General features: G+C 36.4%; 1 protein-coding gene across 1 annotated transcript in view; it reads left to right on the top strand.

Annotated features, from left to right (window-relative positions):
- The window catches only part of LOC110454265 (TWiK family of potassium channels protein 18-like), a 41,293-nt gene that overhangs the window by 12,355 nt on the left and 3,090 nt on the right, over window positions 1–25,848 (top strand). The window contains exon 2 of the mRNA XM_021503691.1: window positions 17,837–18,452. Coding sequence (XP_021359366.1) covers window positions 18,038–18,452 — 415 coding nt within the window. The 5' untranslated portion in view covers window positions 17,837–18,037. The remainder of the gene's footprint in view (window positions 1–17,836; window positions 18,453–25,848) is intronic.

The following is a 25,848-nucleotide window of genomic DNA, read 5'->3' on the forward strand; positions in this document are numbered from 1 at the left end:
TATTGCAGAGTTATCTTCTCTTGTGAGCAGGTATTGATTGTTACCTCATTGGTTTGTGTGAGAAAATTACGTCGTTTTCTCAAAAATTTATGTCTGTCTTAAGGTGCTAGAAAAACAGTGGTCGAATTCACAAAGTGGTAAGATCAAAGAAACCCTTCAATCAGACACCATGTATAGTTTTTGTTGAAACAGCAATGGTGTTGGAACATCTAAATAAATAAATAATATCTACATAAATCAATAAATATCGTTTATTAAATATATACGTTGGGTCTGAAAGAAAGAATGTCGTCAGATTTCTTTTTCTAACTTATATGCAGATATTGTTTATTAGATAAAACGAACAAATGTTCATTCTCCCTCTGTTTTCCGCATGGAAATTCAAGTAGCCCTGATTTCCTCTGGAAGCGCCCGTCGGCTTGAGTCTGGATTTTCCACTACTACGCGCTTACCTTTATAAATCTCGGTCCATGTGGAATATTTTATGGATCTCGATACGATATGTATCCGTCTCATTAGTTTTACACATTTAAATTGGTACAGCTGTACTTAACCTGGAACCTGTATTATACCTGTGGGCAATGACAATTTCTCATATAACGCATACCCAATGTGTTTCAATAACACCAAAGGGCGCCAAGGTGATGACCGGGCTTAATGATGGAAGTCTGGTTAGCTTAACAAAACACAATCGATAATCATCGCTTTCAATATGTTCCGATGTTATAAATTAATATTTATTATTAAGTTGATATCTAAAATGACTTAATACCGTTTATAGACAGAAAACAGTGGAACAAATGATATACATGTATATAATAGAGGGAAAGATATTTTGAGAAGTTGGCATATTGATTGTTCAAGCTGACAGCTATGTCGACAAAATAATCGTTTTAGACAATAAGTATTCTCATACGGGTATGACTTAGAAATTTGACATTGCTGTTCGTGGACAATACATGTACAATAATATTGTTAGTTATGGGAGTTTGTATCTAGACAAAGGTTAAATGTTTGGTACGATCAATGTGACATAGAAAGCTATTCCTAAACAGGAACTCTTTAAATTGTTTACGCTATCAAAATGACACAAGTGCCTTGTTCCGTTGAAGGAAAGATGTCTTGCATCTAGTTAATGCATCACACGGTATCTTATATCATATAATTTATGTGATATGTCAATGAAACGTGCACTAAAACATGATAAACAGATAAGGCGCTGTTCATTTATATTTCTGCCACTATTATCAGACCATCTTTTGAATTGCAGAGATTTTATTTTAAGATTCGTTTATCAACTCGCATCGTTTGTCACTTTGATCGATTATAATTACAGGTGTTTGTCCGCAAGGTAGGGCCATAAAAATGCTTTAATTTTGCAGATGGTAATAAGCTTGTTTTATAAACCCGAAAAATGTGTTGTAATCCATGCCAAAGTATTTGAAGTAATTAAGACTAAAATTTCGGTATAGAGTTATATAATCAATAGGCATCCATATTGGTGTGCAAAATGGCGGATAATTCGACAAACTGATATACAAATACAAGTAATCGGTCAAGAACAAATAGGGACTCCCACAATATACTCTTCGTGATGGAAGTGTTTCTGTATATATCATGTACAACAGCAGAGCAGCCAGACGAAGAAGATGCGTAAAACAATATTAGGGCGTTATAACCCGGATGTTGAGGACAACCAATGGAATCGACAGTGCTGCATAACATTCTCTCCTGTCGGACGATAGGATGTTACAGACATACATCGGAAAACGTGCATCGTAACGCGATCGCGCAAGTATTGTATTACTTTATATACATATATAGTGTATTTGTTTTCCGAAAATCTCTAGACGCACTTGACATGTCATTTTCGTCTATTGAATGAAGAGGATATGTCGAGTATAGCTTGGATATACCGTTCATCTATTTATTTTTGTTCTTTTATTTCCACTGTCACGATATACCGAATATTGCAGACAAGACAGACAAGCAAATAATAATATCTTTACATTAAAATGCCAGACTATCAAAACACTAAACCTATTTAAAAATAGTGAAATTCAATTAAGAATGCAATTCACATTCAGATATGTCGACGATGTGATGTCTCTGAACGTGGGTTTTCTCCGGGCGCTCCGGTGTCCTCCTACAGTAAGACCTCCGGCGCGCTAACATTCGGGCCAACAAGAGTGATTAGTATAATTTGTAAAACCTTGTTTTATAATTGTTGTAAAATAAATAATGTGTTTATATTATATCAATCGTATATTCCCTCATGCGATTGAAATCAAGGACACGACTTATTCTTCATTTCCAGCTTCTTTCCTCGATCTTTACTTACTTGCTACATGACCAACAGGGACAAATTACTACTAAGCTGTACGATAGACAGGACGATATCAACAATCAAATCGCGAACTTTCCCTTTCTTGTTAGTAACATCCCTGTATGCCCTACCTTCGGTGTTTACATGTCGCAGCTGGTTCCTCTTCCAAGAGTTTACTCCGAATATCATGATTTTCGTGATAAATTCCAGCTGCTAATTACAAACAAACTGACACAGAATTTCCAAAGATAGAGGTTGATTAAGACCATGGCCAAATTTTATTGTCGCCATCTGGTTATATATGAAAATATGTTATTTCTTTGTGCGATATGAAGGTCAGTGTTTTGAATTTGATTTGACCTATATTTAAATGGCGGCTGTCTTCGATGAAGCAGAAGACGCTTACCCTTCCCGACCACGTAGTATCATTTGCCTGGTATTTTTTTCAAGGATCTCCGTGTAAAACTTTCCTTTTTCACATTTTGTGTTAGTTTTATGGTTTTTTAGTTCGAATAATGGTTTTATTGTCTCTTTGTTATTTTCTTGTGATTTTCATACATATATTTATTCTTATAGTTTCATTTCAAAATCAAAGCTTGAGTGTTGCTGCAAAAGAGTTTAAATGACCTTGACGAACCGTATTATTATAACACTTACATCACACACATAAACATATCGCTAACGTTAAGGTTAAATCAACTGCTTAAGTCTCCTAAAGCGGTTATATGATGTCCAAAATTCACCTTCGATAAGCGGACATTTTTCTTTTTAAATTTTCGATTTGGTGTTTTTTAAAATTAAATTTAAGTTAAAACAACATATGTTTATTAGACGTGGAAATTTGAATAAAAAAATGAAAAGATTTTAAAGACTGAAATTTTTGGTATAATAGGACGGCTGGCCATGATGTGTTTAAAAATGAACTATATGTTAGATATATTTATACTTTGCTGTCTATATGAGGTACATTTGTATACCTTCAGTTATGAGGGATTCCAGTTACTGGAGACGCCATGACACTAATTTTACTTTAAATCAATCCTAGTGATAGTGTAAATAGTTGAATATCAAAATCTTGACCCGCCTGTCCGCGCGCTCACTTTACGATCAGTACCAGTGTATATGTACTTGTATTATGTTCGGTTCAGGAACCTGTGAATTTTGGAATATCGATAGAATTGTGTGTTCGAGTGATTTCCTGCCAAAACATCATTGTTGCCGGTGATGCGGAAATCTCAAACAGGGTATTTGCGTAATATTCCGAATAGATTTCATTATGCCGACTTGGTCCTGCCCGGCCTGAATCGCTCCGGGACATAAACCATAGCAATTAGAGAAAATCGATGTCAGAAGATGTCATTTAATTGGTATAGGCTTAAATCAGCTTGCTGGAAACAATGCGAGCGTTCTTTTTTTCGGTTAAAAACGGTCAGACCAGCCCAGACACATTTGGTTTAAGCCATGGAATATTCAGTTAGGACATATTAGTAAGAGTTACAACAGGTTTAAAACGAGGTCCTTGTTCAGATTGTTGACAACCTGAACAAGGACCTCGTTTTAAACCTGAGGGTGCTTAGTTAAATAGTTAATTCATATATAAAAAAAACCACAGAGATTTACAATGGATACAGATACCAGCTTTATTTAATTATAGGATGAAGCAGAAATAAATCGGTATTTGCCAAATCGTCAACAACTTAGGACAATTTAAAAAAATCAAAAATGAAAGTTTACCTTAGAAGTTTGGTTTGGTTTGTTTGTGTTTTACGTCCTATTAACAGTTATGGTCATTTAAGGACGTGCCAGGTTTTGGTGGTGGAGAAAACTTGAGTTCCCGAAGAACAACCACCGACCAACGGCCAGTACGTGTACCTGGCGACTGCCCCACGTAGGCCTCTAACCCGCGACCCACTGTTGAAAGGCTAGTGGTAGCAGAATGTCAGATGCCTTAACAACTTGGTCACCGCCGCCCCTAATAACGTAGAAGACAACAAAACAAAAGGTTAAGCATCATGAACCCTCGTGAAATATGAGGGAAACAAGAATATCGGTAAATGTAAGCGTTAATGCACCACATGTGGTACCCGTCGTGGTGGTTCCGGTCAATTAACGAAAATACGAATGTCACCAGTGGTCGAAGTCATTGTGAATAGCCCATTTATGATGATAAACCTTCGATCTAATATTGCTCCAAAGGCTCAAGCAAGACTGGTAAAGAACGCATTTTTTTATTTTTTTTTATATATTTTTTAATATTTATCTCATTAAATGCGTTCAGTGTTGCATTGCTACAGCTAGTAACAATACGAGATAAATATACCAGTACCACATTTGCGGATTTTCCGACGGAAATGACCATCGATTTGTTTTCTGAGCAGATCGAAATGTTTAGATCTCCTCCAATGGTTACGGGTGGCACCACTTACATCAACGGCTTCACGCTTTGTACCCACGCTTAAAATGTCGCTAATGTAAAGATACCTAGTTCTAGCCGGAATAAAAACATGTGATATTACCTCCGAACTCTAAACGGAAGCTCTACCGCTTCAAATATCTGGTCACCGCCAATCGACCCGGTACAGATCCGCTACAATATGTGCAATTAAAACCGCCGTGCCTGCAGTAGCGGTATCGCTAAGCGCACAAGTATTGATGATGTCACACGCATTGTTGTCAGTGTCACAATACACCGAATACGCTTTACCTGTCTGGAACCATTGTAGGTAATAAATGGACTGGTGCACTGGCGACGATTCTAGGCCATGATATATTATGTATGTAAGAAAACATTTATTTTAGATTTGGGCGATATCATCTAAGGATGCCTGTCACGCTGCTAGCAAAAAACTAGAGAATTGGAGTGGGTTTTTTTTGTTTTTGTCTTTTTTGTTTGTATGCTTGTTTGTGTGTTTGTTTGTAAATCTTTTAAGGCCTCTGTCCTACTGCAGCTCAAAAAACTACAGATTTTGTTTTGTTTTTGTGTATACACAGTAGCCTCCCATTATTCTCGCTGTTGATATGCACTGTAACTATAGTGAGTAGCGATATTGGACTAGGGTTCATTCGTTGACTGGTTTGTTACAGCAACAGTATAGAGGTACAGGGTTCGAATCCAGGTCTAGCCCCGCTCTCTAAATTATAATCATTCCGGTAAAACAGTTTCGAATACAATTACAGTTTTTGGCAGTGGTACGGGACTCCTGACTAAACAATAAAAGGTTTGTATACAATACATTATGAAAAGTAGTATTTAAAAATTCTTGTATTCCTCTGCTGACTGTGGCTTAAGGGTGCACTGACGATGCGTTTTTTATTTTACCTTCAAACTTTTTATTTATCTCAACACCTTGGACTTGGCAATGCTAGCAGAACAGAAGGACACAGTATAACAGAAACGGAGATGTACTGCAGTTACAGATAATAAATACTTTCATGCAAAGGAACAGACAGAATTGGGGGTTTCTTTTATAAAGGTACATAATTTTGTTAGGAATTCTTTTCTTTAGATGCATGGACGATAGCTATCACGTGACATGACGTCATTCTCTTTATTATTGTTTTGCTTTCATTGTTTTTTTAATATCTTAGTTACAGGTCAATCATATGACGGTGGGTGGCGGGATAGTCATCATGGCAAAGATGGAAAGGAAATGATAAAATATTCTGTATTACAATAAAGGCACCAAATCAATACCGATGTTTTACGCGTCGTCTGCTGAACAGAAATCCCGCGGTTTATATCAGGAGTATGACTCTCATCATATATACTTTATTTTCTATTAAATGTGTAGTTTATATATGCAATACCAATTCTAGAATGGTATTTAAAAAGTATATTTCATAGGGGAACTAAAAGCCTTGCATGTCGCCCGTTTTCGATTTTCATAGAAACTTAATAACGTTCAAAATGAAACAATATATATGCAAGACCACACACTTGTGTTTTTCTAACAAATCAGAAGGCGCGAGTTTATTGCGCGGACGAATATATTCACGAGTGCGCGGAGTCATCATATACGCACCATCCCCCCCCCCCCCCCCCCCCCCCCCCCCCCCCCCCCCCCCCCCCCCCCCCCCCCCCCCCCCCCCCCCCCCCCCCCCCCCCCCCCCCCCCCCCCCCCCCNAAATTTTCAAATGTGCCATCACGTGTGTGTGTGTGTGTGTGTGCGCGCGCGCGTTACGCGTGTTAACCCCAAAGGTCACTGCGGCATCAATATTTACAATTTCTCATTTCTTGTCAAAAATGTTTCATTTGAAAAAAAAAGACAAAACCAAAGGGCTTTCCTATTGACATGTGCATTTTCAATTGAGAAATAAACTAATTGATAAATAAGAAAATTGTAATAACTATGCCTGTTTTTGTCATCAGGTTTTTATACATTTTAATTGGTAGTATGACTGTATTTCTGAAAGCATCTACATAAAATGGAAATTGAATTAGTTTATGGTATGCATTCGAAGAAAAGGAGGCACGGTAGAACGCCTGGATCGTGACCAAACGCGTACGGTTGAGGGTTTGCGTCACGGCACATCATTGTTGTGGTTGAATGCTAGTTGTGAGCGCCGAAATGGCAGCACCGACTGTATGCTCCCCATGGAGCTGAGAAAGATATTGGCTGGTTGCGAAGGCCCCATAACCACGGATAACAATTTGTGAACCGGTTTGAGACGACATACGAATTAGGTTGTGATATAGCTGTATATAATAATCTGGAATTATTATTATTATACTATATAAGAAGATGAGTCCTTACACTTTTCAATGGGACTATTTACGTACAATCTGTACCTTTCTTCATACTGAATTATAAGTATATTATTCGTTATAATATATCTCTAGTAAAGATAACCCTTTAACCTTTAAGATCAGTATTCATCAGGTAAACTCTGAACTCTGACACTAATCTTTTTCAAAGGCCACAGAGCAACAAATGCGATAGGATTTAAGAAAATAAAACTTCTGTTTTGTAATAAAAATCGCTCAATTCTTTATCAAGAGGAAATGAAGATTTCCAGTAGAGATGTAATTATGACATCGAAGGGATATTATTTATTTGCATTATTATATTTTTCATGCAATTAGTCAAAGATTTACCTTCCTTCCAACATGTGTATTTTGTTCTACTGTAAGAAATATAATCTAATTGAAATTAAAGCAGATTTATTTTCAATATCTGTAATATCATTCTTGAATTTGATTATTCAAAACCTGTTAACTAATATAAAAGTACAGATATCTATATATATATATACATAATGGCTTCATTTTTTTAACATGTTTTAAAATGAGAATGTATGAAATGACCTGTTTAAGGTTGTATAACTAGTTCAACCCTTACTATACACCGTCTTCATGGCAGCTACGAACGACCACATCTTGTGAAAAGCGAGAGAATGGTGAGGGCCGGAATACTTGATGACGTTAACATAACCATTGAGAATATATTGATGTATATCGAGGCGCGGATCAGATCAATGGGCGAGTTCTTAGGAATAATTTCAAATGTGTACTAATGACCATATGGGCCTGACACGTGAGACATCAACTTGCATAAGTATAGGGGTCGTTGTATAAATAAACATTCGTAATCGATTCAAGTACGTACAAAAGTGAATGTACATATGTATAAGGCCACTAATAACGGCAAACAGCGTTCGTACATAAAACAAAATAATAGAACAATTAAATGAATCAATATATATTTATATATAAACAATATTTAAAGACCAGGGATATGTAAAATATAGCAATTCAATATAAATTGCAATCGAAAATACGCAGGAATTTCACAGAAACATGAATCAATAAATATACGAAAATGAGGCTCTAGAAAAGAAAAGAATTTGGAAAAAAAATCATGATCAGTTAGGTTTTATAATTAAAGTGATAATTTTATGAACAACATGAAGTGGATGTTTTTCTCTCCTCATTTCTGAGACGTGGAATTTTCTACAAGTTAGATATGGATAAACAAGAATACATTGCATATGTTCTCCTTTCTAGATTCCAGCGACAAGGCAGAGCTGGTTACAACAGGCCCGCAGTTAATCAATAACACGACGATGTATTGCTTTTGTTTACCGTTATACGTCCGCCCTGGCCCATACATACGTACATTGTTTGTTAGTTCTGAAAAACATATATTGATTGTATCCCTCTGAGATTTTTCGATGAGGTCTACTTAAAAGAACTATTGTAATGTCTATACCCAAACAGACAATGCTGAAATCAATATTGGCTTATATCTTTCTTGCTTATTTTTTTCCATGTTTCTGAAGGTTATCTGTCTCATTAAGTTTCCTTGGGTCAGAAATACTTTAAACCTGTTCGAAGTCGACCTCGACAGGATAATGACAGGCAATCTTGATACGAAGAGCTAGTACGTTAGTTTAGGAAATAACAAACTTATCACTCAGGCTCAACCGTATACTTTATTCTAAGTAACGGATACTGATATTGAAAGAATTGTAAAACGGCCTAATGTCATGATTTGTTTATTACGAGATGAAATGAAAGAAAGAAAAAAAGAAGTCATACGTGCGTAAAAAAAAAAAACTTTAACAAAACATTGAAAAAACTATTTGTTACTTTCAGTTTGAAGATTCATTTTTAAACAATTTTGTCGAATTATCGACCCTTAAGCTTTTTAAGGGATGACTTTAGATGAACCCTGTGATCTTGATCCTAAACAGTGTGTAAGTCATCAACTAATAGAAACAGGTTCCGTCCTGTTTTAAAACAACAACTGTTTCTCTCCACCTCCACTATGGAAGAGTCCGGTTTAGCGAGATCAAAATGAAGATCTACCAACCTATGTGGAACCCTCCACATGGCATACAAAGTTGTTATGAAGCGACTTGAAAAACATCAAGAAGACAACTTTTCCCACGTAAACCTCAAATCTGCTGTCCATCTCACTCAACAAAATTTGCTCTTTGGAGAGAACACTCTGATAGTTGCGCTTTTGGACAACAATTGTTTAGGGGCAGTTTCAATGTTGCTTGATATATCTACTGCCTTTGGTAACATTGATCAAGGCATAGTTTTTAAGCGCCTAAAGTATGCATATGGTATATCTGCTGACGCATTTACCCAAGATCCATTCCTATTTTAAAAAGATGAGTTAACGAGTGGTTGTAGGCAACGTTCTATCTGATATCAAAATGCTTGACTGTCTTGGTCCCTAAGTAGTCCATGCTGAGACCAAGAAAGTACTGCCTCCAATTTCAACTCATTGGATACATTCATATCGTTGTTCAATGTTACGCTTATGATTACCTAGTGCAAAAATGGTTATCCGACCTTATGACAATTGGCATGATTTATCAGTCTGATTGGAAGCGCGTTTGTTAGACCTCAACGTCTTGGTAAGTTCCTATATGTTAGAATTGAACTGGGATAGACAAAAAATTCATGGTGTTTACTCCATACCACCAGAAACAAAATACCTCCAATCAGCGCTTAGCGCCACTGCTAGTGCCATAAAGGAAGTATCATTTGTGGAGAACTTTGGCGATTTCTTTGATACTTCTCTAGAAAACTAAAGGACGTCATTCACCAAATAATCATGCCTTCTTCTCCGAAGTATTGCATGAATCAGTCTGACCGCAAACGCCTGCAAGGCATCGATCCATGTGTCTAGGAATGCAATTGCATCGAACTGTTGAAGCATCTCCAGAACGTAAAGCTTCCAATCTTCCTGAGAAAAGAAAGACCCTATAACACCAGTATTGAAGTCGATATACTTGCCGCTAATAGAATAACGTCCCAGTACAGTTATCATTTTATACGTACATGTATTCAAAAAAGACTTTTGTTATCATATGTTTCAACAAGACTACAAAGGTCATGGTTGAGTGCCCTACTGACTGGTCCAAATGCACACACTATCACTTACGAAATGTTTTAACAACAAAGCAGCAGATTTTTTGCACAGCCTAACAACTTTCCTTAGGACATGTGCATCGTTAACCTTTATTCAAACTACTGACTTAGTTTTTAAAACCTATGTTTTAGGTAAAAATGCTTCTGAACTTTGTACTCTGTGACACACATATTTTATTTTTCCTTTGTGTTTTGTCATGGTCTTATTTTAACGAATGTTGTTAGTTTAGATCGATTTATTGACCTTCAGGACTTAAAAAACACACACCGGTGCTATAAAGACTTTATTAACCTTTTTTGTTAATTCATTATGACTGCCCTGTCTAGGCTGTGCAAAAAATCTGCTGCTTTGTTGTTAAAACATTTCGTAAGTGATAGTGTGTGCATTTGGACCAGTCAGTAGGGCACTCAACCATGATCTTTGTAGTCTTGTTGAAACATATGATAACAAAAGTCTTTTTTGAATACATGTTATTGAATGTCTCCGTGTTTTAAAGTAACCAAAATCTTGTGGCATAAAAAAGTCCCAGTTGCTTATTAAATTGTACTTTAGACGATTTAAGTACATGAACCATAATTTTGAAAAATCACGTTGCAGTTATTCTACCTCGGCAGGCTCGGTAAAAGAATAGACTTTTTCCCACTGCATGATCGTTCAGGGTGACCAATGAGGAGGCACGGTAGTCCAGTGGTAGGACGCCGGGCTCATAACCGAAGGGTTGCGGTTCGAGCCACGTCACGGCAATGTGTTGTATTTATGCAAGATACTTTACTCCGCTTGTTCTAGTCTATTCAGCTGTAAATGACAACTTTGTTGGGTAGTGCTAGAATTGTTGAATGCTAGCTGTGAGCGCCGAAATAACAGCACCGGCTGTACGCTCCACAGTCAGTTATTATTATTATTATTTTTATATCCTGTCTTTCTCACGCAGAATTAGGAGTTTCATTACCACGTCTACTAAGGGTTGAGATTAGGGAGAACAGAAACAAACCTGCACCAGTTGTAGTAACGACGAAATTAGTCAGCTACACCAGTTTTCGTAATAAAAGGAATCTTTAATTTTCAATTGATTTTGTCTTTTATCGGATATACCGTTTGCATATTTTTTACCTTTTAGCATTCTGTGACCTTGCTGTTTTGACAAGTCTTTAAAACCATCAATCATATCATAACAATATTTTGAATACAGTTTTATAGATTGTATTCACTTCGAACATTATACAGGAAATGACGTCATTGCAAATTTGGAATTGTACAGTACGTTATCGAACTAAATATACTTAGAAACAGTCCCGTTACTTACAATCGTATACAAATCTCAACAGAAGGTTGTGTCTATAGACAAAGTAAAACAAACTGTGCGGTATGAGTTCGTCTTGTACAAGTCGATGCTGGCTGCCACAAGGGACGGAAACGTCATTCAACCATATACACAAATCATTGTGTGCGCCGTAGGAAACGTTGTCTTTAGTCAAGGCGATACGTTTTGAATATGATCGACGCACACAACAATATCTACTGTCACGTGATCAAGTCATCAGGGACCTATTTTTATAGTAGGTTGTCTGTATGCACAAATAGACGCTCCCAGGTAATAATTGTTTTGTTTTATTGTATGCATTTCAGCATTATTTATCAGAAAAAGATTTTGTTGTTTTGAATGGAACATAGGTGGATCATTCCATTATAACAGTCAGTGATTATAATCTAAGCATGTTTCAAATACGTAGAGGATATATTTGACTTAATTAGATATGATGCTGCGATTTGCAACCTTTTAAGCTTACTGGGTATTTAAGTTCAACGGTATTTTATAGTCCATGTTATAAACTTTTTCTTTAAATAATGTACGGAATCTTATCTTGAGCGTGATAACGGTTTCCTTGTTTATTATTAATATCTCCTTTTGTTGTATTTAGCCTTAGTTTATTTATCGATTTCAAGTTCGAATTACGATCTCTGCATTCTCTTACAATAAGTTTGTGAAGATCACGTACATACTGTTGTGTATTGTGTTTGCTGTTTAAGTTCTCACATTTCCGGAACATTCTTGAATGTCTTGTAGATCAACATAGAATGTGCATATGTCGCATTTATGTGTTCCTCAAAGAAACCGTTCCATTCTATGAATACTTTGTTCGCGTAGAAGTTACATCTGCAGTTTAATCGAGCGAAATTTTCCTATCTCTTTCTAAGCTTCTCTGACGTTAGAAATCACTAAAGATTTTTACTTTTTTAGAAGTCACGAGTCGAACTAATGATTAAATTCCTCTTGGTCAAGTCGTATACGGTGTGTATCTCGCATGGTACTGCCCTCACGCATCTTGCCTAATTCCTGTAGGCCTGCTGTATATGGTTCGTATCTTACGTGATGGTACTACACCCCATAATCTTGCTATTATTGTGAACGTTTAGGTAATTGAAAAGGTTAACTAAGAAGCTTAAGGTCATTGATGAAAATATCATTAGCACTGGATCGAGTTCGCTACCTTGCAGTTTCCCACTTTTTATATTAATCAAGCTCGACTTTGCTCCTCTGATCAAAAGTATTTGCTTCCTCTCTGCGACAAACCTAAATTAACAGAGACAATGTCACTCGCCTTTTATTCTAAATCTACACATTAACATGTAATTTCAAACATGAATTATATTGATATCTTAAACCCTCGTAAACACACAAAAAGAACGAGCAATTTCTGGACAAATTTACAGCGAAAGAACTTTTTCTGTTTATTTTATAAACCTATGTACATTTATACAAGGCTTAAGATTTGCTTTGAATCGAAACAGAATGCAAAAATAAATATCATGTTTATGACGGCAAGTTTTAACTTCGTTTTATTCAAACAGCAAATATCACTGTACAATTATTGAAAATTACTTTTTAAGGTAAATGGAAACGCTTCAAGATAGCACTCTTCCGTGCGTTTGTATCATGGTACAATATAACACCTAATTCATATTGCTGACAATGTATACGCCATATTCCATCCGATTTCGACCAGTTCTAAACAATTAAATATAATTCAATATACATCTGACGAGGTGGTCGACAACATAAAAGAGAATATATATATGTAAAGGGCTACTGCTCTATCGAGTCGGAGATATTTGAATTTGAATCATTGATTTTGTACAAGGTGACTGTCATCTGACACGATAATAAAATGTCCTTGGTAGCCACTGCGTATACAAGTGCCTGTATTCTATCGATTGATCGATTGATTTTCCTCGTACCATCCCTTGTCATCCCGTACCGTCCCGTGACACCAAAGCCAGTATCGCATCGGACACTTGTGTCGATGTGTACAGCTAAACCTCGTTAGATCGAACATATTTGAATGTTTGTGCAGTGGAAGTTCGTAAGACCAGACTCTGGCATCTGTGTATAGTGGAACCTTGCTTGTCCGCATGTTTATCTTGTTTCTACAGTGAACTTTGTTAAACCGGACATGCTAGACTATATGTAATGTGGAACCTCATCAGACCGAACAATAACAATGTATATGTATTTTGATTACTCCGTATAGACCGGATTCGTGAAGGTTGGGATTAACGATATTTTTTTGTTTTATGTAACTATTGCTAGAGTTGCTTAGCACGAGCGTTGTGTAGACAAGATATTGCTGAACACTAAGCCCTCTGTTTACAAAAGAGTTTTAGCTTCATGCATTGAATGATCACCTAATTCTTTTAGCAAGTGTCGTAAACAAGAATGACGACGACGAAAGCAACGACATAAGGTTTGAATGAGGCGCACTTCCGATAAGCCCCGCTACAGTAAGCCTCAGTTGACTTTAAAATTTCAAAAGATGTTGTCAATTTCATTGACGTGTTATCGATAAGATTACAACAAGTACTTAATGAGGAGTTGACGTTTTTATATAGATGTGTATGCTGTGTTCTTTTATCGTTCTTAAAGCACGTCCAAGAAATAAACAATATGTATTGAGCGTCTTATGTAGATAACATAAAAAGTCATTCGGAACACTTCGTCCCGATTGCAGTTAAAAGGATGCTCCGATTGATAAATATATCAATATAAACGTATTGTATTCATTATATCATGGTAGCGTATGGGAAGCATCGGTCAAGTTCACGTTAATATCAAGCTATGATCAAGATATCGCGGTCACGCAACGTTTATACTGTTTTCGTCCCCTAAAATCGTATGCGGAAGTGCCTTGCAAGATTAGCACCCTTGACGCGCATGACACAAATGTACTATCATGAAAATGCTGGAATGCTAGAAAGGAAAAAATCATGAAGCGATTGGCCATAGATGACTTCAAATGTCTTTAGACCGTACAAAAAACTCAAAACATTAAGAGAAAAACAGAAATGACCTAGAATAATAATTTATAAAGAGAATATGACATTGATATACCTGTTTTTCAATTAATTGTTTTTCGTAGTATGACTGAAATATACATGATATTGTAGACACTTTCACGAAGATCTGAAACGCACAAAGATGTGTCAATCCTGACATTTAAATTGAAATTGATTGCCCAATTCTGCTGTTTATTTACAACGGAATTGGTCATTCCAATGCCGTAACGATGTTAACGTCGCACATTGTGTCCGATCATGCACTCGTTGACATGGCCACAATTTATATGATATCCATGTTCATTACATTGCCTTTACTTTTGACTTATAGAATAATACCCTACCTGCGTGGCTGAGAAATCTCAAACACGAGGTTGAAAGTAAAAAAACTGGTGTTTTGAAGGTAAAAACTTCAAACAAATGTGTTTTTTGTTCAAATGAACATTTTTGCCAGCAGCTTTGCAGCATTTTGCTCCAACAACGAACGAACATCAAGCGGAAATGACGTGACAATTCAAGTAATTATGGGAATAATTATGATTTACACAGTCATGATCATGGGCCAATACACACTTACGCCTGTAGCTTTATCAGAGGTGTTTAAGTGGTAGTACATTAGTATCCCCTATTACAAAAAAGCATATATATGATCTCGTAACTCCTGTTTCAGAGAATTGAGCTCTCGGCCATTGTAAGTGAGATCGCCATTGATTAGCAAATTGACACACCTAATATAAATGTGGTGGTTTAATATCTGCCCGAGGAAATAAAAGCAAATCATTTGTGTTTACACAAACTTAGAAAACCGGATAACCCAATAAACAGTATATCTACTTCCGGAATTATCTAAATGTTATAAAAACAGAATCGATAAGTACGAAGTCCATCATATGTATGTATTGATATTAATTAAAGTTATTGATGAATAATAAGCAAGGATTGGTTACAAATGATAAAGAATTAAGTGTTATAATACATTTTATAGTTTCATAACAATAAAACTGTGCACAGCTTGATTTGTTTACAAACTATACACCGTAGTTGAAGTTAGAGTAACACGGCGGATTTTTTTTTTTTAACTGGGGTCCTCGCTGTTTTGTCCGGAATCCTATTTGTACAGTGGACCCCCTGTATACCGCCCCCGGTTCTATTGCCAACCCCGCACCCCGCAAACCACCATGATTTTGTACGAAACGTTTTCCTTTACAATATTAAACCCCGTCATCCCACGCATATCAGCATCTGCCAAACATTTCCAAATGCAAAACTGTTTTATCCGACCATATCATCATTGTTTACGTTTTTAATGCTGACAATTGGTCAATTATATTGATCTATCCAGAATTAAGTTAAAGAAACTTGGCGGATTTTATCTTTTTTGATTGAGGAAACAAGATTGTTTTTTTTTGTCCGTCAAGAATAATTTCTGTAGGCTTTAATAATGATACTAATATACAACATTTGACATAGCGCCCTATCTAGCTAACATAAGCCACTCTTAAGCGCTTTACAGTACATAGATATTCACGTGACGGATTTTTCGGCCAGGGTTTCATTATGTGTAGTTCGAGAAAAGATCAAAAGACGGACTTTTTTTCATGTTCCAATATTTAATTTTGCAGTTCAGGAATTTGGACACGATTTTTTTTTTTTTTAACTATAGTTTGAATTTAGGATACAATTCATATTGTTTGTTTATTATCATGGTTGAAGTTGAAATGGAGGGCAAAGAACGGGTTGTTTGGACAAGATTCTATAAACCGCTGAAATTGAGATCGATTAGCCCTTTGCATACAATGTACTTGTAACAACGAAAAGTCGATAATCACGAAATACACATTTTAGCTTTTGTTAAAACCAAAATATAGTGTTTGTTTTGAACTTTAATTGCATTTTAAATGATAGTGGTACTGTAATAATAGAGAAGACATGTTTGCTTTCGGAATTTTATATAAAATAAGGTCAATGCTCAGTTTTCCATAGATTTTGAAACAAAGGGAGAAGCCATATAGCCCGCTGTTAGAAATCAATGTACGCCTTTACCGTTCGTTATGGTGCCCGTTTGAGCTATCGACGGGCCAATATTTGGTTCTAATTACCATATATTCTGGATCTAGTGTCTATGATTTTGCAGTACAATAGCTTTTGATAAAATCAACGGTTCTAATTCATTAAAATAAAACATTTAAACGAAACAATAAAAAAGGTTATTTTTAACACAATATATTTGTGTTGATAACTTATTTTATTAAAATGTTTAAGTCTCTCCGACTGTCCAAGTACGAGCTGTTTAAGTCTCTCCGACTGCGTTGTGGCTGAGCGAATACATTATGTCAGACGTTTCGTCATTTACGAACACTAGCCGTTCACCACTGGGTCATGGGTTCGAGGCCAACGTCGTACAGTCGCCAAATCCTCAAATGACCATAGCAGTTAATAGGACGTAAAGCACAACAAACCAAATCAAACTGTCCAAAAAATGTGTTTGATGTATGCGTGCATTGCATTTGTAAGCGTGAACTTTTCAACGATAGCGTGCAACACTTGCTTGTACATGTATTATGGATGCACAAAATGTACAACAATTATTAGTATTACATTAACCGAAAACGCTTGTCATTGATGTTATATAGAAGTGTCTAATGCTCATGAATAATATCAAGAATACGGGTTAAAGAAGTTAATCCTTCATTTTGTTTTTGATATCGTTGAATCATGATGGTAAATCAATCCGGTAGAATGTTAATTTTGGTCAATGCGTGCTATATCAATCTCGGACCTGTTCCTCGGTTAATATATTGGTAACACAGGTTGATGAAACTGCGTATTAACCTTGGGGGGAATATGTTCATCCTAATCCTATAAATATTGTTTTTGTAAATACATTTTATGGTCAGTTAAAGCAGTACACTCTCTCCTAATTTCAATCGAAAGGAGAGCTCTTAAAGCACTCTGATCAAAAGTCCAACGTAATGTCACTTCAAGTCTTGGTAATTGGGTCATCGTCCAGCAATGGTTAAGAAATACAATGCATTAAACAATTAATTCAAAACTGTATCGATTAAAGTGGCTCAATGTTGCCAAGACGAAAACGACAGATTTTGTTTTATACCGGTTCCAATGATTGCTGTTTGCATAATTTGCGAGTTTGTTTGGCCTACAAAATTTTAGAGTCGATATCGAGATACTTTTGGTCTACAGGGGAAAATACCTATTCAAAAGAGCTTAGTGTTGGTGCCCTAAGTCAATATCAAACTACGCATGTGACAAAGTTTAAAATCTATCGTTTCAGGTCACTCGATTAATTCGTGCTGATTGGGTTCAACCGTTACAAGCTTATGAAATGCAGCAACGACACATCGACACAGTAATGTAGCTTAACAGGACCAGGAGGCGGATACAAATATCCGGATTTAAAACCCGTTTTGAGTTCTGCTGCATTTAAAAAAGAAATAATCTTCAGTGGACCATTTGAAGGGAATACATCAACAAGATGGGTTTAAAGGCTCGTGAAGGGTGCTGCAAGAATGCCATGAAGTTTTTGTTTTCCCATGTGGGACTTTGCGGAATGGTTGTATTATACTGTGTCGCGGGAGGGTTCATCTTTGAACATCTAGAGAAAAATAACGAACAGCAGATTTGTTACGACTCAAAGGAGGAGTACGAACCCATGGAGAACAAAACCCTCACGAACATGTTAAACGTTATCACAGAGAACGACGGAAATCCGGATAAATCTGTTATGACGATTCAGCTCCGGGTTTTACTTGAGACCTTCCGGGACAACAGCATTGCTATAGGATATGACGGAAGTGTATGCGCGGATTACGGGAAGGCGGACGGTCCGACGTACAAGTGGTCTTGGCCAGGAGCCCTGTTCTTTTCTGTCACCGTCATCTCCACCATAGGTAAGATAAATAGAGACTGTAACTCCTGTTGTCATATAAATCTTCATCCGAGGGTAAGATTTTTGAAGGTTAGCACGAGGCTTTGCTGAGTGCTAAAATCTCCAAAAATCTCTACCCGAGGGTTGACATTTCTATCTGCATCACATCAGGGGAATTGATTTTTTATCCCCGACAATTTTCCTGTTGTAATAAATATGCAAGACCACACACTTGTATTTTTCTAACGAATCAGAAAGCACGAGTTTATTGCGTGGACGAGTACGCGGAGCCTCAGTCAATATCACTCTTTCAGGTTCATATCACATCATATTTACCAGCACAAAAGCCCATAACTGTTTTATTATATGCTTCAACAATAAAATAAAACAAAACAAAACCAAAGGTTCTGATTTTTGTACGCGAGCCTCCGTGTAAAATTTAGCCAGGTTTGAATACAACAGTTCAGCATTGCAGCTTTCGAAGGCATCGTCTAGATTCTTTTTCTTAAGGTAAGCATGGAGAAAATGCACTGCGTGTTCAATGGCCTTTTTTTTACGTTTACAGCATCTTTATCCTCGAATAATTTTGGTAATTTTCCTAACGGAGGAGAAACGTTCGCCAGCAGCCATCTTCTAATGTCGTCTGACAGATTGCGTTCCAGTCTAACTGCGCATGCGCTACGACAGGTTCCGGGGAATTTCCATACAGGCTATATTTAGAAATCGATATTCACCGGATAACCAGATGTTACGTACTCTTAAAATTCGACCTCAACCCGATTCCGCTCAGTAGTAAATTATAGATTTGATAAGGGTAGTACCTCCTATGACAGAAAAAATACCTGAACCTGTATTGTAAAACAGGGAGAGAATTCTATTGTACGTCAGTAAATTAATTACTAATATAGTCTATTATTACCCCTTTGAAAAATATCTAGGAATCTGATTGGTTAAAAACTACAGTGTACCAAACCGCATTTGTAAATCTCAGGGGGTATACGAAAATCTCAGGGGGTATACGGTCATATTACGTGATTCTCAGCAGTAATACGGTGGAATCACGTGATTTTACAAGGGGTATACGGGTCACTTGACTTTGTATCTTGCGGCCGGGCAACGGGAGACAACTCGCATTCGTCGTCTGCTTCGCTGTTTGCAAAATGGCAAAACGTTTCGCTTCGCATACTGATGAGGAAATACTCGCCAAAGGGGCTACTATGTGCCACAAAACAATTATAAAAGACTCAAAGGGGTAATAAATTCGTTACACGGATTTTTGGCAGGGTATACGGGATGGTATGACCCTAAAGGATTTCGTATTTCCTTCGGCCGATACATATGTAGGTATGGGGGATATTGATATACTACCCGAGGGTGTAGAATTTTAATCAGAACCGCAGCTTTACCCGAGGGTAGAATATCCCTTTCCAACAATCCTTCATAAGGTTTAACTTTTTTTCTATCAACTCTTAACCTAAATTTTGATCAAACAGTAAACAATGTTCATGCAACATTTAGCAATACAAAATGTCTAGATAACGCATACGAAAGCTAATAAGGCAATATTTGGAAAGAGCAGAAAAAAACTTCCTAACATGGTACTGTAGGTATACCTCACAAATTCAAGGATCCATGCAAGATCTTCTTGACAGTAATTCTTTATTTTTGAGGTGGTGTCACTCACTTGCCAACGATAAGATTCCCATAGTCAGTTAAACGACGTTTTTAACTGTTACATTATAATAAAACACCGTCATCTGATTGTGACGTCATAATAGAACAGGGGTCACTGAGTGCACCCATTTGGGATTAATAGAATATTTCATTCACTTAGGGGAGGAGATTAATATATTCTCGCATCTCAGAGATATCCCACGTCATACCCCATGTTAGATTTGTCTATTTCGTTCGATCTGTCTGGTACCTTTACGTGATATTTCGCGGAATTTCTCACACTGAAATGTATTCATCCACACGGCTTGAAATTCACAATCTGCATTACAAATAAATGTTTTGTCGTTTTATGTATTGTTTTCATGTTGTTAGATGTCTGAGGTTGTAGATAAAATATAATCTACACTGTGAAATACGTTGTCTTCTTGGTAAGGACGGACTGCATTTTTACGCGGAAGCATGCAATTGTAGCTTTAGTAGTGTAGAGGCCATTTTATTTGGGGCCCCAAACGGGATACTTGTAGTCTTTAGAATATTAGATATATTTTTTTCGAACTAAAAGGTACAAGAAAAGGTCGGACTATCTCAGCCTTAAGCTTATGTAAAGTTATTATTCTGAAGTTGCCATATACGAGGCTTGCCGAGTATTGGCAGCTTAAAATTCTTTCCCTGTTGTCCCTGTCATGTACAATTTTAACGTTAAAAGTTCTATGCATTGTTGACGTGACGTCATCTAATTGTTATAAATGGGAGGATCCAGTCCCCCTCCCCCTTCAGCCAAAAAATGAGACAGGTGTATACGCAGAGGTAAGAGCAATTTTTTTCTCTTTCTCTTCAGTAACAGGTGGAAGTTTTCATTCAATGTTATTTTCCTTCTTTTCGGAAAATGTGAGAAAATGAAACCGATGAAATATTGCATTTGTACCTAGAAAGAAAACATCTCGTAAATGTAGTTTCCCTGAATAAAAAAAAACGAACTAGCGACGTTTCATTGTCACACGAACCCAATCGACTTTTTGTATTTAGGCACATTTGATTAGCCAATCAAACAAATAGTATACGTTTCCAATACGTATAATTATATTTAACTTTCTGATTGCATGTATGCAACTTAAAGATATAGAAAAAAAAATCATTTAATTTTGAATATTTCTGAAATATTGACCAATATATCGAAATAGAGCCATATGCACTTTGACTTTTGTCACTACTATTTCTAATCGCCATGCTGCGGCTATTTCAGTAGACGCCCCATATGTTAAAATAATGCTTGCGGTTCTCGACAGATTAGAATGCACCGAAAACAAAAGCATAGCAAGCTTTCAATAATTTTAAGGATGAAAATGTGACAAATGTTTTGATTTCTGAACAAAAAAAGGAAAAAAAGTCCGATTACGCAATAAGTTAGTTAATTTATAAATCGTCAATGCTTTGTGCTTAATAATTTCGATATCATGAAGTTTCGTATTTCTTTGATTTCATTTCAGCAGAATAAAACTAACAAGTTGTTTGAAATTAACATATAAATATGATATTTTTATCCGGACAAAATCGATTTTATTCGATGTTATTAGCAATCAATATTAACAACAGGAAGAACAATTTATCTTAACTTCCATGAGGGACGAACATTCAGGATTGTGAAATAGAAATCACCATGGTCTGAAAGGGATGCTGACTTGTGACATTGATTTACCATTTACACCGTTATCGCCAGCAGCCCACATACGGCGTCAACAGTCGCACTTGTTACCGCGATTACGTAGAAACTCTGCCAGCACAATAAACATTAATACGGAAAACACATAATCCCTTTGAAACATTAACCATAATTTTACGACGTTAAAACATGTTGTTATTGCTGAAATCTGGTTCCCACTGTGTTGTCTACCGTCTGCATCACATCAAATCTCGCGAATTCCCGTTCATATGGTTAAACGCCTACAAAGTGACGTAACTCGGACGATGTTTAAAAACGTTTGATTTTTAATGGAAAATAGCATAATATCGATTTCCATACAAAGATCGAACGCATTTAGATATTGTAGTTTCTAAGCTTAATAATCAACTTTGGTATTGTCTGTGGGCCCATATTGCTCCTTGTCGACATTAAAAGAAAAACTTCTGCGCTATTTTCAAAAAACTTTTCTAACCTTGACCAGTAAAATATTAGAACACATTGTAAAATCCGTTGTGACATGGTCCTGTGAAAAATCGGAACACGGTATAATATTCCGTTTGTATTTAATAATAGTAATAATAATAATCTTTATTTAACGTCGTGTACAATTGTCAACACCAAACATAAGGTCCGTAGAGCTTTATTACGACGCCGCTGAGGGAACAAATGGTGTTTTCGTGGTGGAGGAAAACCCACGGGGGGAAAACCACCGTGCCATCGGAGGGATAACAACTAACCCTTTCAGACATCATTCTTTTTTCCACCACCGCTGGGGATCGAACCGAAATTCTTGGGAGAGCGAGTGGTCTGAAGCTCACGCTTGATACATGTAGCACACAGTAGTACAGTGACTGTGCGCATTAGCGATCACTGCTACCGAGGCACCCAATATGAAATATTGACATATGAAAATGTATTAGAATACAGTCAATATTCCTACCTCGACATGTGTAATATTAGAAGACATTGTGATATCACTTTGTGACCTTGACCTGTGAAATTCAATAACACATTGAAATGTGCAGGTTTTTTGTGTCTTGACCAGTGAAATAATCAAACAGCGTAAAATTAATTTTGACCTTTACATTTGGAACATAAGAATTCAATGTAATATCTCTTGTGACCTTGACCTTTGCAATTTTAGAACATAGTGTAATATTACTTCGTGACCTCGACATGTGCAATACTAGAATAAGAGTTTACTATTCATTGGACCTTGATTGGCCGTTGAAATATTATAACACATTACAATATTACAATGTGACTTTGACACGCGAACGTTGACATGTTTTAAAAAGCACTGCATTAGTCCCCTGTTATCTTTACCTATGTAATTATAGGAAAAAATGTAAAAATTCCGGTAACATTTACATGTGATTTTTTTTTTAACATGTTTTGTAAAATTCTGTTGGGAACTGGACTAAAACATAGGAGCAAAGTGTGATATTCCTTTTTGACCTGGACGTGTGAAATTGAGTACACAACGAAATATTCTTTTGTGACTTTGATACGTGAATTGATCTACAGGGAGAAATGGGGATATTAGACACCTCCCAAACCAAATGTATAGAACGTTTCCCATCGGCATCATCTTCGCTAGCCAAGTGTTCGCTTCGTTTACACTCCACTCAAATATTCAGGCCCCTATGTTAAACCATGCTTTGTAGTTCAAAATAAGCTGTGGTTTTGTACCCCAATTTACAGAAACGCTTAAAAGAAATTAGCCGAAAAAATGATTATTTTTAAAAGAACTGATTTTCCAAAGCCAATATGTTCCTCAAGAATAAATTCATATACATTTAACTTTTTGCCACACGCAATTATGATGGGGACGGTGGCGGGGGATATATTGACTCTAGTGCTACTTCAAACTTCAAAGCGACATTTTGGTTTTAATTGGCCTGGAAAGTGCTATGAAAACATTCCAATACATTGATTTTTCACATGAATCACGCTTTAATTTTACCGAGAACAATGGCACCGTGGAATAGCAATTGTGATTAAATCTATGAAATATATTGCTTGATGGGTTTGTTGGCCGACAATTACTCTTGTCCTAGATACAAAACAAGCCGAGTACTGCAAAACTCGCTCAGTTCATGTTTAACTTCTCGATGCTTTTCGATCCCGTAAAAAAATGTGGTTATCCAATTCATGAAATATGATCGACTTGCTAAATGGTTTTTATTTGTCCACTACCAAAAGTTAAAACAGAAGGTCATGACAAAAAATCCGATATCCAACAAAAATACAACCAACAGTTATTTTCCCAATGTCCCTGTATTGGCTTAGGTTATAATGTCATCAGTTTGTGTATATTTGTTTTTATGACGTCATCAATTGCTGTTGTTTATTTTAATTACGTGTAAATCTTATGATGTAAGTCTAAAGTCACTCATTCCTCCCGCAGAGCCTGAATGTGGACTTAGAAAGCTCTTATCTAATTCCATCGTTTAATGTTAAACCGACATACGGATAACTTACTTTTAATTTTACTTATGTACTACAGAATAGAATATAGTTCTATATGTATATTATTACATGTACGCTTTACACGCGGTTTTAAAATTGATTCCTACTCCTCACGCCGGGGAACAGTTCAAGGGGCCTCAAACCGCAATGCATTTTACTCCATGTTCGAACAAACGAAAACATTTAAAAATGTTCTTTAACTTTACTCGAGATCTGGGCTACACAAGATACATTCAGTGGCGTAGCAAATCATTTTTCGGAGTATATGCTTACAGAAGGTCGGACGAGGCGCGCAGCGTCGGAGGAGGGGGAGGGTATTGGCCGATAGCTTGACAAAATTCTACTAGTCCTAAAATCAATCTCCCGTATTTTTAGGAACTTAGTTTAGTCTGATTATTATCAAGTAAGACCCGACTTTTTCTATGAATAACATTAAAGTTTGTACTTTAATACAGACATATTATAAGAAGAAGATTTTTATCTTAATTCTTTCCTGTTTATGAAATTAATAAAATTACGTGATTAAAAAAACAATCTTGAAAATTTTAGTGTATGATTGAGCATGCAAACATACATGTATGCTACGCCACTGAGTCATTTATGAGCTTGGAAAATATATCGGCATCAACAACCACCCTTTGAACCATATGCTCTGAAATTACTGTCAACTTGAGGGGGCCTTCAGCATACCAAACCCTTGCGAAAATAAATTTCACACAAACTAGATAAAGAGGAAAATATCATGCTTCATTCACACAAAATAAATTAAAGTTCGTTCAATAACGAGCTAAAACTCCATTTGTCTGTTGTTTGGTCAGAGGCCAACTGGTCTGGTTAACCATTCAAAGGGAAACAACTCCAACAATACGCAACAAATGTCGCTGTGTATGTTGCCTTGAAATGGCGACTGCCACTTGGAATGATAACTGACCATTTGGGTATGACCACTGACCTTGTAGGTACCGTCCAGTCCTCTGTTGAAAGTTGGGAGAAGATATATGCACATTTAAGAAAATTAATTCTATTACACATACAACATCACATGATAATTTCCTTGAAAACGATTGGTTAGTTATTTTTTTCTATTTTGGTACAACCTGTCGTCAGCCTTACATACTCGGCAGCGGGCATATTTAGCATGACGCCGGCCTAAATAAATCCAAGGACACGGCTTCCCTGAAAGACCGTATAATAGTGGACGTCAAACCGTCAATATCAAAACTATAGTGACGAAAGTTTAAAAAATATTTGCACAAGTACAAGCTTCCTGTTTCCACACGCTCATGTATTATATGTAGTTAACAAATATTAAATATTTTACTTACTTGAACGTGTAGATTTGAGAAAAAATAGAAAATGATTATAAAAATAAAAATCATAAATAGAAATTTTATTTTAATGAACACTTTTTAAGTGTTAAAAACAGGACCCGCTAGAGAAACAAACACGTTACTTGTTATAAATTCCTACACCCCGAATTCGTCATATTTTCATCCTTCTATGCTGCGGGAACTTTTAAAAATGTCTACATTCGAAGTACCCAACCAATAGAATAGTCATGGCTTCGCACACAAATTACCTCCTACCCAAA

This window comes from Mizuhopecten yessoensis, unplaced genomic scaffold (genome assembly GCF_002113885.1).
Source record: "Mizuhopecten yessoensis strain PY_sf001 unplaced genomic scaffold, ASM211388v2 scaffold7725, whole genome shotgun sequence".
In the NCBI taxonomy this organism is placed as follows: Eukaryota; Metazoa; Mollusca; class Bivalvia; order Pectinida; family Pectinidae; genus Mizuhopecten; species Mizuhopecten yessoensis.